Source organism: Callithrix jacchus, chromosome 8 (assembly GCF_049354715.1).
Source record: "Callithrix jacchus isolate 240 chromosome 8, calJac240_pri, whole genome shotgun sequence".
Lineage (NCBI taxonomy): Eukaryota > Metazoa > Chordata > Mammalia > Primates > Cebidae > Callithrix > Callithrix jacchus.
Genome location: NC_133509.1, coordinates 45,062,204 through 45,076,241, shown reverse-complemented (window position 1 = coordinate 45,076,241; position 14,038 = coordinate 45,062,204). Strand labels below are relative to the sequence as shown.

The following is a 14,038-nucleotide window of genomic DNA, read 5'->3' as shown; positions in this document are numbered from 1 at the left end:
CACACACACACACACACACACACACACACACATATGTATTTTTTTTTTTTTAAAGATGGGGTTTCACCATATTGGTTAGGCTGGTCTTGAACTCCTGACCTCAGGTGATCCGTCCACCTCAGCCTCCCAAAGTGCTGGGATTGCAGGCGTGAGCCACTGCGCCCAGCTTATGTATTTTTTAGATGAGTCTCACTCTGTCACCCAGTCTGGAGTGCAGTGGCATGATCTCTGCTCACCGCAGCCTCCACCTCACAGGTTCAAGTGATTCTCCTGCCTCAGCCTCCTGAGTAGCTGGGATTATAGACGCATGCCACCATGCCTGGCTAATTTTGTATTTTTAGTAGAGACAAAGTTTCACCATGTTGGTCAGGCTGTATATATATTTTTATTTTTTATTTTCTTTCTTTTTCTTTCTTTTTTTTTTTTTTTTTTTGACGAGGCTGCAGGGCCATGAGGCCCCACCCCCCCATATATATATTTTTTAAGAGACAGGGTCTTGCTCTGTTACCCATGCTGTAGTGCAGTGGCACAATCATAGCTCACTGCAGCCTCAAACTCCTGGGCTTAAGCAATCCTCCTGGCTCAGCCTCCCGAATTCCCAGGGGACTACAGGCATGCGCCACCACACCTGGCTAATTTTTTATATCTTTTTTTTTTTTTTAAGACAGGGTTTTACCATGTTGGTCAGGCTGGTCCCAAACTCCCGACCTTGGGTGATTCACCCACCTTGGCCTCCTAAGTGCTTGGATTACAGGCATGAGCCACCACGCCCGGCCAATTTTTTATATCTTAATTTTTTTTTTTTTTTACCCCTATCGTCTAGCATGTGAGTAAAGCATCTTAATTTTTTTTAGAGATGGGGGTCTCACAATGTTGCCTAGCCTAGTCTTGAACTGTTGGCCTCAAGTGGTTCTCTCACCTCAACCTCCCAAACTGCTGGGATTACAGGTGCAAGGCACCATACTGAGCCCTAACACATACTCTATACAGGTGCTAGCATACAGTGGGTAACAAGATTGACTGAGTGCCTAGCATTTTGGTGAGCAGACATGGGGCGGGAGGTATAGCATAGCATAGTAGAAGACTGTAGTTTAGTAATAGTAGAGTATAGCTATAATAACGCATACTGTATACTATACCAGGGTAGTACAGTTATATAAGTACAGTGGTTACAAGCAGGCCCTTGGCTAGGTGCAGTGGCTCATGCCTATAATTCCAGCACTTTGGGAGGCCGAGGTGGACGGGTCGCTTCAGGTCAAGAATTGGAGAGATCAGCCTGGCCAACGTGGTGAAACCCGTCTCTACTAAAAATACAAAAAAATTAGCCAGGCATGGTGGCGCACATCTGTAATCACGCTACTTGGGAGGCTGAGGCAGGAGAATCACTTGAACTTGGGAGGTGGAGGTTGCAGTGAGCTGAGATCATGCCATTGCACTTCAGCCTGGGTGACAGAGCAAGACCATCTCAAAAAAAAAAAGTACTAAAGTACTCAGCACAGTGTCCAGAACTCACAGTAAGCCTTACTCAATAGTGGTGGTCCTCTCCTAGCCTGGTCTCAGCAGGAAAGCAAGGCACCCATACCAAGCTGCACCAGCAACTGCTGCTGTTCCTGCAGGATCTCCTCAGGAGCCATGGCCTGCAGTCTTGCTACATTTTCTTCATGGATAGTCTGGGCTTCCTGCTCAGCTTCTTGACCCCTGAGTCCCTTCCCTGTGACCAGATTAGGTCCCTGGAAGCTGTGGCTGCTTCCAGGAAGCTGGCAGCCCCGGTCCCTAGGAGCCAGTGTCTCACAGGTCACGGCACCTGGAAGAAAGGTATGACCACATTCATTGCTCTGTCCTCCATGGCTCTAACTGGGCTTTCTGGCCCTCTTCTATAAGGCTATTAGCCCTGGAGACAGGTACAGATCCAAGCTTTCTTTAGACAGAGTGCAGACCCCATTGGGTCTGGCATAGGACTCGAGGTGGCTTCTCCACTTACCACTTTCCTAGTACTATTATGAAAAGGTTTCCTCCAGAAACACCCTAATTTCTGACTCTTCTCTTGGATATCCAGGCAGCCATCTATAGCTAGGGGCCTGCTCCCGGCTCTTCAGCTAATAATTTGCATCATTAAAGGAATCTTCGCCAATACATTTATTTTACAGTCTCTGCCAGACTATTCCCTTTCTCTTAGGATTACATAATGGCCTGTGTCACTCCCAGCACCTGAGACCAGGATATGAACCCAAGCCTCCCATAACTTGTATTCTCAGATTACTTCAGATGGCTCAAATGTACCTCCCATTTGAGGCAGGAAGACGTGTCTTCAAAAATAACCCTATGATTGTGTCTTTTAAAAAGGCCAAGCCCAAGCCTCTTCAACCCCAGCTCACCCTCTGGTGGGCCCAGATTGGGCACAACTTCCCCAACTGATGGGACCCTGGCTTCAGATATTCTCCTTGCTGCAATCTCCTGGGCAAAGATGCTTCTCTTACCAGATATTGCTGATTTTCCCTGTGGGGCATAAAGAAAACCCTGGTTACTGATGCTCATTATCCCACTTTCCTCTCAGCCTCTTTATACCAAGGTCTCTGGAACAAAGAGATAAAAGGGGCTTTGCTCAATCTCCGGGGATAACAACACTCGTCCTCAGAAAAAAGGAGAGGCCAAAGGAGTAAAGATCTTAGAATCTGACAGACTGGGCTGAAGTTCTGGCTCTTCTATCTCTTTTTTTTTGAGATGGAGTTTCGCTGTTGTTACCCAGACTGGAGTGCAATGGCATGATCTCGGCTCACCGCAACCTCCGCCTTCTGGGTTCAAGCAATTCTCCTGCCTCAGCCTCCTGAGTAACTGGGACTACAGGTGCACACCACCATGCCCAGCTAATTTTTGTATTTTTGGTAGAGACGGGGTTTCACCTTGTTGACCAGGATGGTCTCAATCTCTTGACCTCGTGATCCACACGCCTCAGCCTCCCAAAGTGCTGGGATTATAGGCGTGAGCCACTGCGCCCGGCCTCTTCTATCTCTTATATGTCTGGTGTTGGACAAGTTATTTATTTCTTTAGGGGGTGTCAGTTTCCTTATCTGAAAAATGGGAATAAGGAATCCTCATCCCCAAGATATCATCATGATACCTCCCTTATATGTTTGTTATGAAGATTAAAAGATGTAACGAGTATGTACGGTCCTGCTTTGTAAATGAAATTGCCTGTCATTAAAACCACCTGTCGGTAGTCTGAAGATGCCTATGAGACTCACCTGTCTGTCTTCTAGGCACCACCTAAACTCACCCTTGCCTACCTGTGTGTCCCGAGAGCGATGAAACACAGGGGGGAAAGCAACAGCACTGGGCACAGGCAGCTTCACGGTCACTGAACTTGTATCTCGTTCCTGTAGCAACAAAGCACGAAGTTGTGAAGCACAATGTACAGACTTCCCTAGGCTGGACCCTATCCTATTAGCCCAGTTCTGAATGATAGAACCTCACTCAGGGGGATTATGGACCCTCCTCCCTTCAGGGCAAAGTGATTCTAACTCAGCCCCCAACCAGACTGCATTGGGGAAAAGTCTCCCTTTCTGAAGCAGCCTCTACTCATAAGGCTTACCCACCCCGAGCATCCAATATCCCTGTTGCCCAAGAACATCTTATCCTACTCAGCCAGAGTGAGACGCACAATAATCTTAGTCAAGACAGCAGTGATGTGCTGATCATGCCTCCTCAGCCTCTCTTCTGGGTCCTCATCCTCAGGCAGGGGGTGGCCAGGGCTGGCCCTGGCTCTCTTCGGGGGAGAAGGGACCAAAGCTGGGGGCAGATCTGGGAGATCTGAGAAAGAAAAGATCCCAAATATGAGTATATGCACCTTCCTAGGAAGTCACTGCAGCCTAGGAAGGAAAGCTTTGGCTGCCATGGGGCGCTGGCTCAAGCTGTCACCTTGCATAGGGTATTTAACCCCTTTGAGCCTCAGTTTCTTCCTCTGTAAAATGGGGCTGCAGCAACAGTGTCTGAAATAACAATGTGTCTGAATCCAACCACATTGGGAAGAGGGAGGGGCCGAGGCTGTACCCTGTCTACTTCTCAGCCTCATACCCCCGGGCACTTACTGTTCAACATCACCACATCCCGATGGTCCTGTAGCGGAGGCCGGTCTGAGTTGGCATCACCACTGCCCCTATTTCCTTTCTTTACCAACTGCACCGCTGGGGCTGCACCAGCTGCAAGAAACTGACTCTGGAAGCGCAGCAGGTCCACCTCGGACTCCCCTGGCTTTGGCCTCGACAGCATCTTGCTGCTCCAGCTGCCTCCCCAGTACGACTGTCTCCAGCAGTGTCTTCCTGTGGGGATTCTCTCTTATTCATCCCTAAGAGCAAGAAAGAATATGGGCCCTCTGCAACTGAATCCTGATTTTCTTTATTAGGCATCAGAGAAGACCTTCTTTATCCTTCACATGAACTCATTCCTCCTCAATCATACCTTATTGCCATTCCCTCTCTCTTCAGCCCTCCCTGATGTCATCAGCCTAGCAACAATATTTACAGCCAACTTAGGTTGTTTACAATCTATGGGTGATGATAAAACTCTCAAAAAGAACTAGCAGGAGACCAGAGGAAAATTTCATTAGGGGCCAGGCAGATATATGTGTCATAATGGGGGATGATGATACTGTATCAAACTGAAGAGGATGTGCTTGGCCTAAAGGTATGCAAATTATTAAAAACCCTGGGCTGTAAAATATCAATATTAAAAAACATTTGTGGCGGGTCGGTGGCTAATGTCCATAATCCCACCACTGTGTGAGTCTAAGGTGGGTGGATCACCTGAGGACAGGACCAGCCTGGCCAACATGGTGAAACCCCGTCTCTACTAAAAATACAAAAAATTAGCTGGGCATTGAGGTGGGCACCTGTAATCCCAGGTACTTAGGAGGCTGAGGCAGGAGAATCACTTGAATGCAGGAGGTGGAGGTTGCAGTGAGCCGAGACTGTACCATTGCACTCCAGCCTGGGCAACAAGAGTGAAACTCCATCTCAAAAAAAAAAAAAATTGTATGTCTTTTTTTTTTTTAAGATGGGGTTTCACCATGATGGCCAGGCTGGTCTTGAACTCTTGACCTCAGGTGATCCACCCACCTCGGCTTCCCAGAGTGCTAGGATTACAGGCATGAGCCACCGCGCCCGGCCAAAAAATTGTATGTCTATGCACGAGCAAAGAACATGCAGAAAATGGAATTAAGAAAACAATTTAAATTACAGCAACAAAAAGAATAAAATGCTAATGCATTAGAACAAATGTAACCAAAGAAGTACAGGACTTGCCCATTGAAAACTATTAAACATTGTTGAATTAAAGTACTAAACAAGTGAGGCAGTCATAGTGGCTTATGCATGTAATCCCAGTACTGTGGGAGGCTGAGGCAGGAGAATTGCTTGAAGCCAGGAGTTAAAGATGAACCTGAGCAACAAAGCCAGACCATGTCTCTACAAAAAATAGTAACAATAAGAATAAAGACCTAAACAAATGGAAAGATATCCCATGTTCATGAATTAGAAGACTTAATACTTCCCAAATCTATAATTCAATATAATCTTTTAGCTTACTACAGCCTCAAACTCCTGGGCTCAAGTGATCCTCCTACTTGACACAGGAAGTTAATTTAATTGCCCCCAAATCACATAGGAAATGGCAGAAACAATCTGAAATTAGGCATTCAAGCTGCAGAATGTATGCACTTCTATATCTGCTCAACCTTGCCAATGATAAATGATCAGAGGATTAAAAGATAAAAAAGCAAAGAAAAAACATTAAAAAACCAGGCACGGTAGCTCATGCCTATAATCCCAGCACTTTGGGAGGCGAGGTGGGTGGATTGCTTGAGGTCAGGAGTTTGAGACCAGCCTGGCCAACATGGTAAAACCCTGTCTTTAAGAAAAAAAAAAAAAAAAAAAAAAAAGGCCGGGCGAGGTGGCTCAAGCCTGTAATCCCAGCACTTTGGGAGGCCGAGGTGGGTGGATCACGAGGTCAACAGATCGAGACCATCCTGGTCAACATGGTGAAACCCCGTCTCTACTAAAAATACAAAAAATTAGCTGGGCATGGTGGCTCGTGCCTGTAATCCCAGCTACTCAGGAGGCTGAGGCAGGAGAATTGCCTGAACCCAGGAGGCGGAGGTTGTGGTGAGCCAAGATCGCGCCATTGCACTCCAGCCTGGGTAAAAAGAGCGAAACTCCATCTCAAAAAATAAAAATAAAAAAATAAATAAAATTTTTTAAAAATCAACAAATAAGTGAGCAATCAAATGTTTGTTTTGTATCATGATAAAATATGCACATTTCTATTTTTCTCTATATATTATAAATTTATGTACTTTTTAAACTTGTAATTTGTTATAATGTTAGATTTACAGATTTATATAGATAGTATGAACAGTTACCATATATAGTCTTCACCCAGCTACCCCAAAGGTTAAGACTTTACGTAACCATGGCACAAAGGGCTAAAAAAGAAATTAACGTAGAGTCATTAATTTGTCAGTAAAAAGGAATGAAGTTCTAATGCACAAACCTTGAAAACATTACACTAAGTGAAAGAGGCTACATGACTCAGAAACATTTTATTTGGTGAAAAAAAAGAAAGAAAGAAGCTAACCACAAAGGGCCTCATATTGTATGATTCTGTTCATACAGAATGTCCAGAATAGGCAAATCCATAGAGACAGAAAGTAGATTAGTAGTTGCCAGGGGCTAAGAGAGCTGGAGGGAAAAGGGAATTGACAGCTTCTTTCTGAAGTAATTAAAATGTTCACCACTGTAAGTATACTAAAAGCCATGAATTGTAAACTTTATTTATTTACTGTCACAGGGTCTGGCTTTGTCAGCCAGGCTGGAGTGCAGTAGCATGATCCTGGCTCACTGCACCCTCCACCACCACCTCCTGGGGTTAAGCCATCCTCCCACCTCAGTCTCCCAAAAAGCGGAGACTACAAATGCACCACCACACTCGGCTAATTTTTTTATTTTTTATAGAGACAGGGATTCACCATGTTGTGCAGGCTGATCTCAATCTCCTGGGCTCAAGAAATCTGCCCAGCTCAGGCTCCCAAAGTGCTGGGATTACAGGCCTGAGCCACTGCACCTGGCCGGTAAACTTTAAAAAAATGAATTCTGGCCGGGCGCTGTGGTTCATGCCAGTAATCCCAACACTTTGGGAGGCTGAGCCGGAGGGATCACGAGGTCAGGAGTTTCAATACCAACCTGACCAACATGGTGAAACCCCATCTCTACAAAAAATATAAAAAAATTAGACCGGCATGGTGGTGTGCACCTGTAATTCCTGCTACTTAGGAGGCTGAGGCAGGAGAATCGATTGAACCTGGGAGACGGAGGTTACAGCGAGCCAAGTTCATGATTGCACTGCAGCCTAAGCGACACAGTAAGACTCTATCTCAAAAAAATAATAATAAATGGGAATCCACTGGGCTTGACAAAATAAAAATTAAAAAAAGAAAAAAGAAAAAGAAAATGATGAATTCTGTGGTAAGTAAATAATATCTTAATTATAAAACAAAGGCCAGGTACAGTGGCTCACGCCCATAATGCCAGCCTTTGGGAGGCCAAGGCGGGTGGATCACGAGGTCAACAGATCGAGACCATCCTGGTCAACATGGTGAAACCCCGTCTCTACTAAAAATACAAAAATTAGCTGGGCATGGTGGTGCGTGCCTGTAGTCCCAGTTACTCAGGAAGTTGAGGCAGGAGAATTGCTTGAATCCAGGAGGCGGAGGTTGCGGTGAGCTGAGTTCGTGCCACTGCACTCCAGTCTGGGTAACAACAGTGAAACTCCGTCTCAAAAAAAAAAAATTATAAAACAAAAACACCGGGCTGGCCAAGCATGTCTGAAAGCTGGCTGACTAGTTTTGAAACCCCTGAGCTAGATGCTGATAATAATAAAAACGTTATTGTTATAGCTAACACTTATTGAGCACTTAGCATGTGCCACATACTGTTCTCTATGCACTTTTTCCATATTCATTAATTTTTTTTTTTTTTTTTGAGATGGAGTTTCGCTCTTGTTACCCAGGCTGGAGTGCAATGGCGCGATCTCGGCTCACCACAACCTCCGCTTCCTGAGTTCAGGCAATTCTCCTGCCTCAGCCTCCTGAGTAGCTGGGATTACAGGCACTCGCCACCATGCCCAGCTCATTTTTGTATTTTTAGTGGAGACGGGGTTTCACCATGTTGACCAGTATGGTCTCGATCTGTTGACCTCGTGATCCACCCGCCTTGGCCTCCCAAAGTGCTGGGATTACAGGCCTGAGCCACCGTGCCTGGCCCCATATTCATTAATTTAATCCTTATAACAGCCTATGAGGTAGGTTACTACTATTATTCAAATTTTACAGCTGAGAAAAGAAGAGTGCTGAGAAGTTAAGTATTTGCCCAAGGGTCAAAGTAAGTAAGTACTAGGATTAGGATTCAATCCCAGTCAGTCCATACCCTTAACCCACTATGTTCTATTGCTTAGTGCTGTGTGGTCCCTGGGTGTCCTGGAAATCTGGAATAGTGAGGCAGATGGGGAAGAACTATAAAGAATCTCCTGAAGAGCAAAGGCTGGGACTACACTAGACTTTCTCAATAGGGACTATTGACTTTTATGGCTGGATAATTCTTTTTTTTTTTTAAGTATAAAGATGGGGTTTCACCATGATGGCCAGGCTGGTCTTGAACTCCTGACCTCAGCTGAACCACCCACCTCGGCCTCCCAAAGTGTTAGGATTGCAGGCATGAGCCACTGCACCCGGCCAGCTAGATAATTCTTTGCTGTGGGAAGCTGTCCTGTACTGTAGGAATGTTTAGTGGTATTCCCGGCTTTTACCCATGAGATGCCATCAGCAAACCTCCTCCCCCAGTTGTGACAAGCAAAAATGTCTCCAGACATTGCCAAATGTCACCTAGGAAAAAAAATCACCCCTGGTTGAAAAAACTGAACCAGACCTTGAGGGATAAGATAGGCCTGCAGCCAGAAGGGATAGCTGGGCAAAGGTATAGAAGCAGGGAATAAACAGGGTACAAGGGAAAACATGATGAAGTTGACCACCTCCTAAAAGCTGAAGGAGTGTGAAATGGAGGGAGACACAAGGCTAGATAGCTGGGACTAACAATAGCACCGCATGACACATGTCCTTACATCTGGTTCTAGGTGGAATCAGATCTAATAACTAAGCTAGCATCAGAAACATCTCCCAACACAGGGAGGCTAAAAGGGATAGAAATGGTGAAACAGTCATATGACAGTGTGATCTTAAGAACATTTTCAAAAAATTTTTTGGAGAGTTTACTCTAGGCAGAGCAATGTACACGGGGCTGTAAATAGAAAGAATAGAGGTAAAACACAGTCCCTGGGTTCAAGGGGCTTACTGGGGAGACAGAGACCATGATGAAATGCTGGGTCTGTTTTTTTTGGAGACGGAGTTTTGCTCTTGTTACCCAGGCTGGAGTGCAATGGCGCAATCTCAGCTCACCGCAGCCTCCGTATCCTGGGTTCAAGCAATTCTCCTGCCTTAGCCTCCTGAGTAGCTGAGACTACAGGCGTGCACCACCATGCCCAGCTAATTTTTGTATTTTTAGTAGAGACGGGGTTTCACCATGTTGACCAGGATGGTTTCGATCTCTTGACCTCGGATCCACCAGCCTCAGCCTCACAGTAGGAGTAAGCCACCCCGCGCCCGGCCACTTTATTATCTCTTTTTGCCCCAACAAGTCTAGAAATTCCAAAGATTTATAGTTAAAATGATGTCTCTCAGATTGTAAAAATCTTCCTTTGGTCAATGATGTACCCCAATTTGGGGTAAGAGAATATGGTAAACACACACACACATTACAAGGCAGTGCATCCCAGTGGTCAAATTAACCACATAGAAGATCAGAGATACAGGATTTCAGAGGTGGGAAAAATCCCTAAAGATTAAAAATAGAGCTGAATATTGAAGGAGGAAGATAAGCAGAGAACAAAAGGAAGGGGATGAAGTGAGCAAAGATCTGTCTAAAAATTTGGTCTTAAATTTGGCATAGAACTTGTAATAAGTACTAGTTGTAGAGTGACAAAAGCAAAGTATATAGATGTGCCTTTTCCTGGATGAGAAGTAAACAGTATGAAAATGGACAGCTAGCCCAGGCGCAGTGGCTCACGCCTGTAATCCCAGTACTTTGGGAGGCCGAGGTGGGTGGATCACGAGGTCAGGAGTTAGAGACCAAGCTGGCCAACATGGTGAAACCCTGTCTCTAGGCCAGGCGCGGTAGCTCATGCCCGTAATCCCAGCACTTTGGGAGGATAAAGCAGGCAGATCACAAGGTCAGGAGTTCAAGACCAGCCTGGCCAACATGATGAAACCCTGTTTCTATTGAAAATGCAAAAATTAGCTGGGTATGGTGGCGCGCACCTGTAATATCAGCTACTCAGGAGGCTGAGGCAAAAGAATTGCTTGAACCTGGGAGGCAGAGATTGTGGTGAGTGGAGATCATGCCATTGCCCTCCAGCCTGGGCGATAGAGCGAGACTCCGTCTCAAAAAAAAGAAAAAAGACCTGGCGAGATGGTTCATGCCTGTAATCCCAGCACTCTGGGAGCTGAGGCGGGTGAATCACATAGTCAGGAGTTCAAGACCAGCCTGGCCAACATGGTGAAATCCCGTCTCTAATAATAAAAATACAAAAATTAGCTGGGCATAGTGGCATGTTCCTGTAATCCCAGCTATTCGGGAGGCTGAAGCAGGAAATCGCTTGAACCAGGACCCAGGAGGTGGAGGTTGCAGCAAGCCGAGATTACACCACTGCACTCCAGCCTGGGCTACAAAGGATCCATCTCAAAAAAAAAAGGAAAAGAAAAGAAAATGGACAGCTGGCCAGTCACGGTAGCTCACGTCTGTAATCCCAGCACTTTGGGAGGCTGAGGTGGGCGGATCACCTGAGGTCAGGAATTCGAGACCAGCCTGGCTAACATGGTGAAACCCCATCTCTAATAAAAATAAAAAATTACCTGGGTGTGGTGGCATGCGCCTATAGTCCCAGCTACTCGGGAGGCTGAGGCAGGAGAATCGCTTGAACCCAGGAGGCGGAGATTGCAGTGAGCTGAGATTGTGCCATACTGCACTCCAGCCTGGGTGAGACTCAAAAAAAAAAAGGAACTGCCTGTGTTCAATCCAGGCTCTGCCATCTACTGTGTAATCTTAAGCAAGGTATTTCACTTAAGTTATTGTGCTTGTTTCCTCATCTGTAACATGAAGATAACTGTACCTACATCCTGAATTAATATGTATGTAAGAAGATTAGAACAGAGTCTCATACATGAAAGGACACAAACACCAGTTATAATTCTATATTTATACAGCCAAAGGGCAGTTAGCCATATCTAATTGTGGAACAGACCTGCCAACAAACAAGGAAAAAGTCTCCTACCCCAGTGCCTACCCAAAGGCCCTAAGGAGGCCTGAACTAAATGAAGAGAGAATCCCATGGTATGTTAACAATTTACTCCTGTAAGATTCTACATAAGCAGAAACAATTCCTCCTACTTATCCATGGATTCATGTGACCCAGAAGCAAAGTCCAGCTCACTTCACAGGGTGGGCCATATCCATATCGAAAACAGAGCCAGGGTAGTTATGGGCACCAGTTTTGGAATAAATAAACCAGAAGTCAAATATCAGCTTACTAAATGTGAGAAATTAGGCAAGTTATCTATGCGGCCTTTTTTTTTTTTTTTTTTTTGAGACAGGGTCTTGCTCTTGTTGCTCACGCTGGAGTGCAAGGGTACACTTGGCTCACTGCAACTTCTACCTCCTGGGTTCAAGTGATTCTCCTGCCTCAGCCTCCCGAGTAGCTGGAATTCCAGGTGCCTGCCACCACACCCAGTTAATTTTTTTAAATTTTTTTTTAGTAGAGACGGGTTTTCTCCATTTTGGTCAGGCTGGTCTCAAACTCCTGACCTCAGGTGATCCACCCACCTCCACCTCCTAAAGTGCCAGAATTACAGTCGTGAGCCACTGCGCCCGGCCTCTATGCTGTCTTAAGTCTCCTTTCCACAACTGTAAAATGTGAATAACAGGTCCCATATAATAGGAAATGTTTGAGGATTTAACTGACTATGGACACAAAGCGCCGAGCTCAGTGCCTGTTACTTATATAAATAAACCTCAGTAACAATTCCAATTCTTTTCATCCTAAGTAAAGGCAACAGTGTATTTCCCCACAAACTCCAGAGCAGATTTGTCCAGAACCAATCCGTGCTAGAAGTGATAACATCTTAAGTTATTAATAGAATAAGAATGGGTTGGCCTGGCCCAGTGGCTCACACCTGTAATCCCAGCACTTCGGGAGGCCGAGGCAGATGGATCACCTGAGGTCAGCAGTTCGAGACCCGCCTGGCCAACTTGGTGAAACCCCATCTCTACTAAAAATACAAAAACTTAGCCAGGCGTTGTGGCAGGTGCCTGTAATCCCAGCTACTTGGGAAGCTAAGGCAGGAGAATTGCTTGAATCCATGAGGCAGAGGTTGCAGTAAGCCGAGATCGCGCCATTGCACTTCAGCCTGGTCAACAAAAGAGTGAAACTCTGTCTCAAAATTTAAAATAAAATTTAAAAAAGGATAAGGATGGGTTCCCTGGCTAAGGAGTAACTCGTAAAAAAAAAAAAGTAGCCCTAACAATGGACCTCTGGGTTTATCGCGGCCTCTGAGGAGTTTCAGGGGCTCTTACATTGCAGCCTATCCTCCAGAGCCAGAATCCAATCCCGAGTCGGGACGCGTGACTACTTTTAGACTCTGGTTGAGGGCGCTAGTTAAGCCTCCTAGACCACTCAACTCGGCAATGAGGAAATCACCGAGCTACAGCTTTTGCTGCCCGTTGAAGGGCCGTGCCCGAGATCTATGCACAGAAGAGGCCACAGTCCCTCCCTTAAAGACCAAAGGCCCGCAGGCAGGTTCCAGCAAAGAAACCGGACACGCTGCCCTGGGTCCTCCGCCCAGATCACCTGAAATCCGTCCCTCCAGCCCCGCCACCTACGTGCTCCAGGCCTGTCTGGGCGCCGCCATCTTGCCCTGCAGAGGTCGCGTTTCCGCAGCCGCCAGATTCCAGCTTCCGTTCCGCAGCCCAGCCCCGCCTCTCCCGGGCTTAGCTGCGAGCAGTCTGGGTTTTCCTTGTTCAGTGTGGCGTATTGCTGAGCGCGGTGCTGCTTGGCTGGCTGTTTATTACTTCCACGTAAGCTCTATACCAACATTCAGAACATGCATCCTTCTTTTATTTTTTTTGATACATAGTCTTGCTCTGTCGCCCAGGCTGGAGTGCAGTGGCGCAATCTCGCCTCACTGCAACCTCCACTTCCAGGGCTCAAGCGATTCTTGTGCCTCAGCCTCCCGAGTACCTGGGATTACAGGTGCCCGCCACCATGCCTGGCTAATTTTTGTATTTTTAGTAGAGACGGGGTTTCACCATGTTGGCCAGGTTGGTCTTGTACTCCCAACCCTAGGTAGTCCGCCCACCTCGGCCTCCCAAAGTGTGCTGGGATTACAGGGGTGGGCCACTGCGCCTGGCCCACACAGCCTTCTGATGTACAGCAGGCACAGGCTCTTCTGCACATACAACACCCCTGGCAGGGACAGAGCGTTCCTCAGACGTCCCTCTGCACTCACCAGCCAGTGTTACCACATCCTACATCCCAGCACCCACGCCCACGGCAGCACACACACACACCCCAAAGTGACGAATGTGTGTATGGATGAGCTAGAAGGTAACAATGAAAAAAGCCCAAGGAAAGAACACTGCCAGAGTGCACTGCGGGAATAGTGGTGGTGAGAAGAGAGGGAAGAAAGCTTCATTGCAAGGTTATCATCTTCTCCAGAATCTTGCCTTTGTTCATCCCAGTCTCTCTTCTTGGAAGTCCTCCCTTTTTCCTGCCACACCCGTCTCCAAAGGATTTCTCTTTAAGGCTTAGCTGGCGTCAACTCTAAAACTTCTGCCAGCCATGCCTACTCGCCGAACTTTCTTTGGAATCACCTGGACTCTTATCA

The 14,038-nt window shown here is 46.4% G+C and overlaps 1 protein-coding gene across 15 annotated transcripts in view; it reads right to left on the bottom strand.

Annotated features, from left to right (window-relative positions):
- RPAP1 (RNA polymerase II associated protein 1) overlaps window positions 1–13,073 on the bottom strand; it is a 28,077-nt gene extending 15,004 nt beyond the window's left edge. For 7 of the 15 annotated variants that reach the window (XR_013521023.1, XR_013521022.1, XR_013521024.1 and 4 more), the window contains exons 1-6: window positions 13,035–13,073; window positions 4,086–4,342; window positions 3,659–3,807; window positions 3,285–3,374; window positions 2,376–2,496; window positions 1,583–1,804 (exon numbers count right to left, since the gene is read on the bottom strand). Coding sequence is in view for 8 of the 15 variants with exons in the window: in XM_009005519.4 (XP_009003767.3) it covers window positions 1,583–1,804; window positions 2,376–2,496; window positions 3,285–3,374; window positions 3,659–3,807; window positions 4,086–4,266 (763 nt within the window). In the remaining 7 variants the exon portion in view is untranslated. Of the gene's footprint in view, window positions 1–1,525; window positions 1,805–2,375; window positions 2,497–3,284; window positions 3,375–3,658; window positions 3,808–4,085; window positions 4,343–13,034 lie in introns of all 15 variants that reach the window. The other 8 variants (XR_013521025.1, XM_078334322.1, XM_078334320.1 and 5 more) reach the window with 5 other exon arrangements.
- Between the last annotated feature and the right edge of the window lie 965 nt (window positions 13,074–14,038).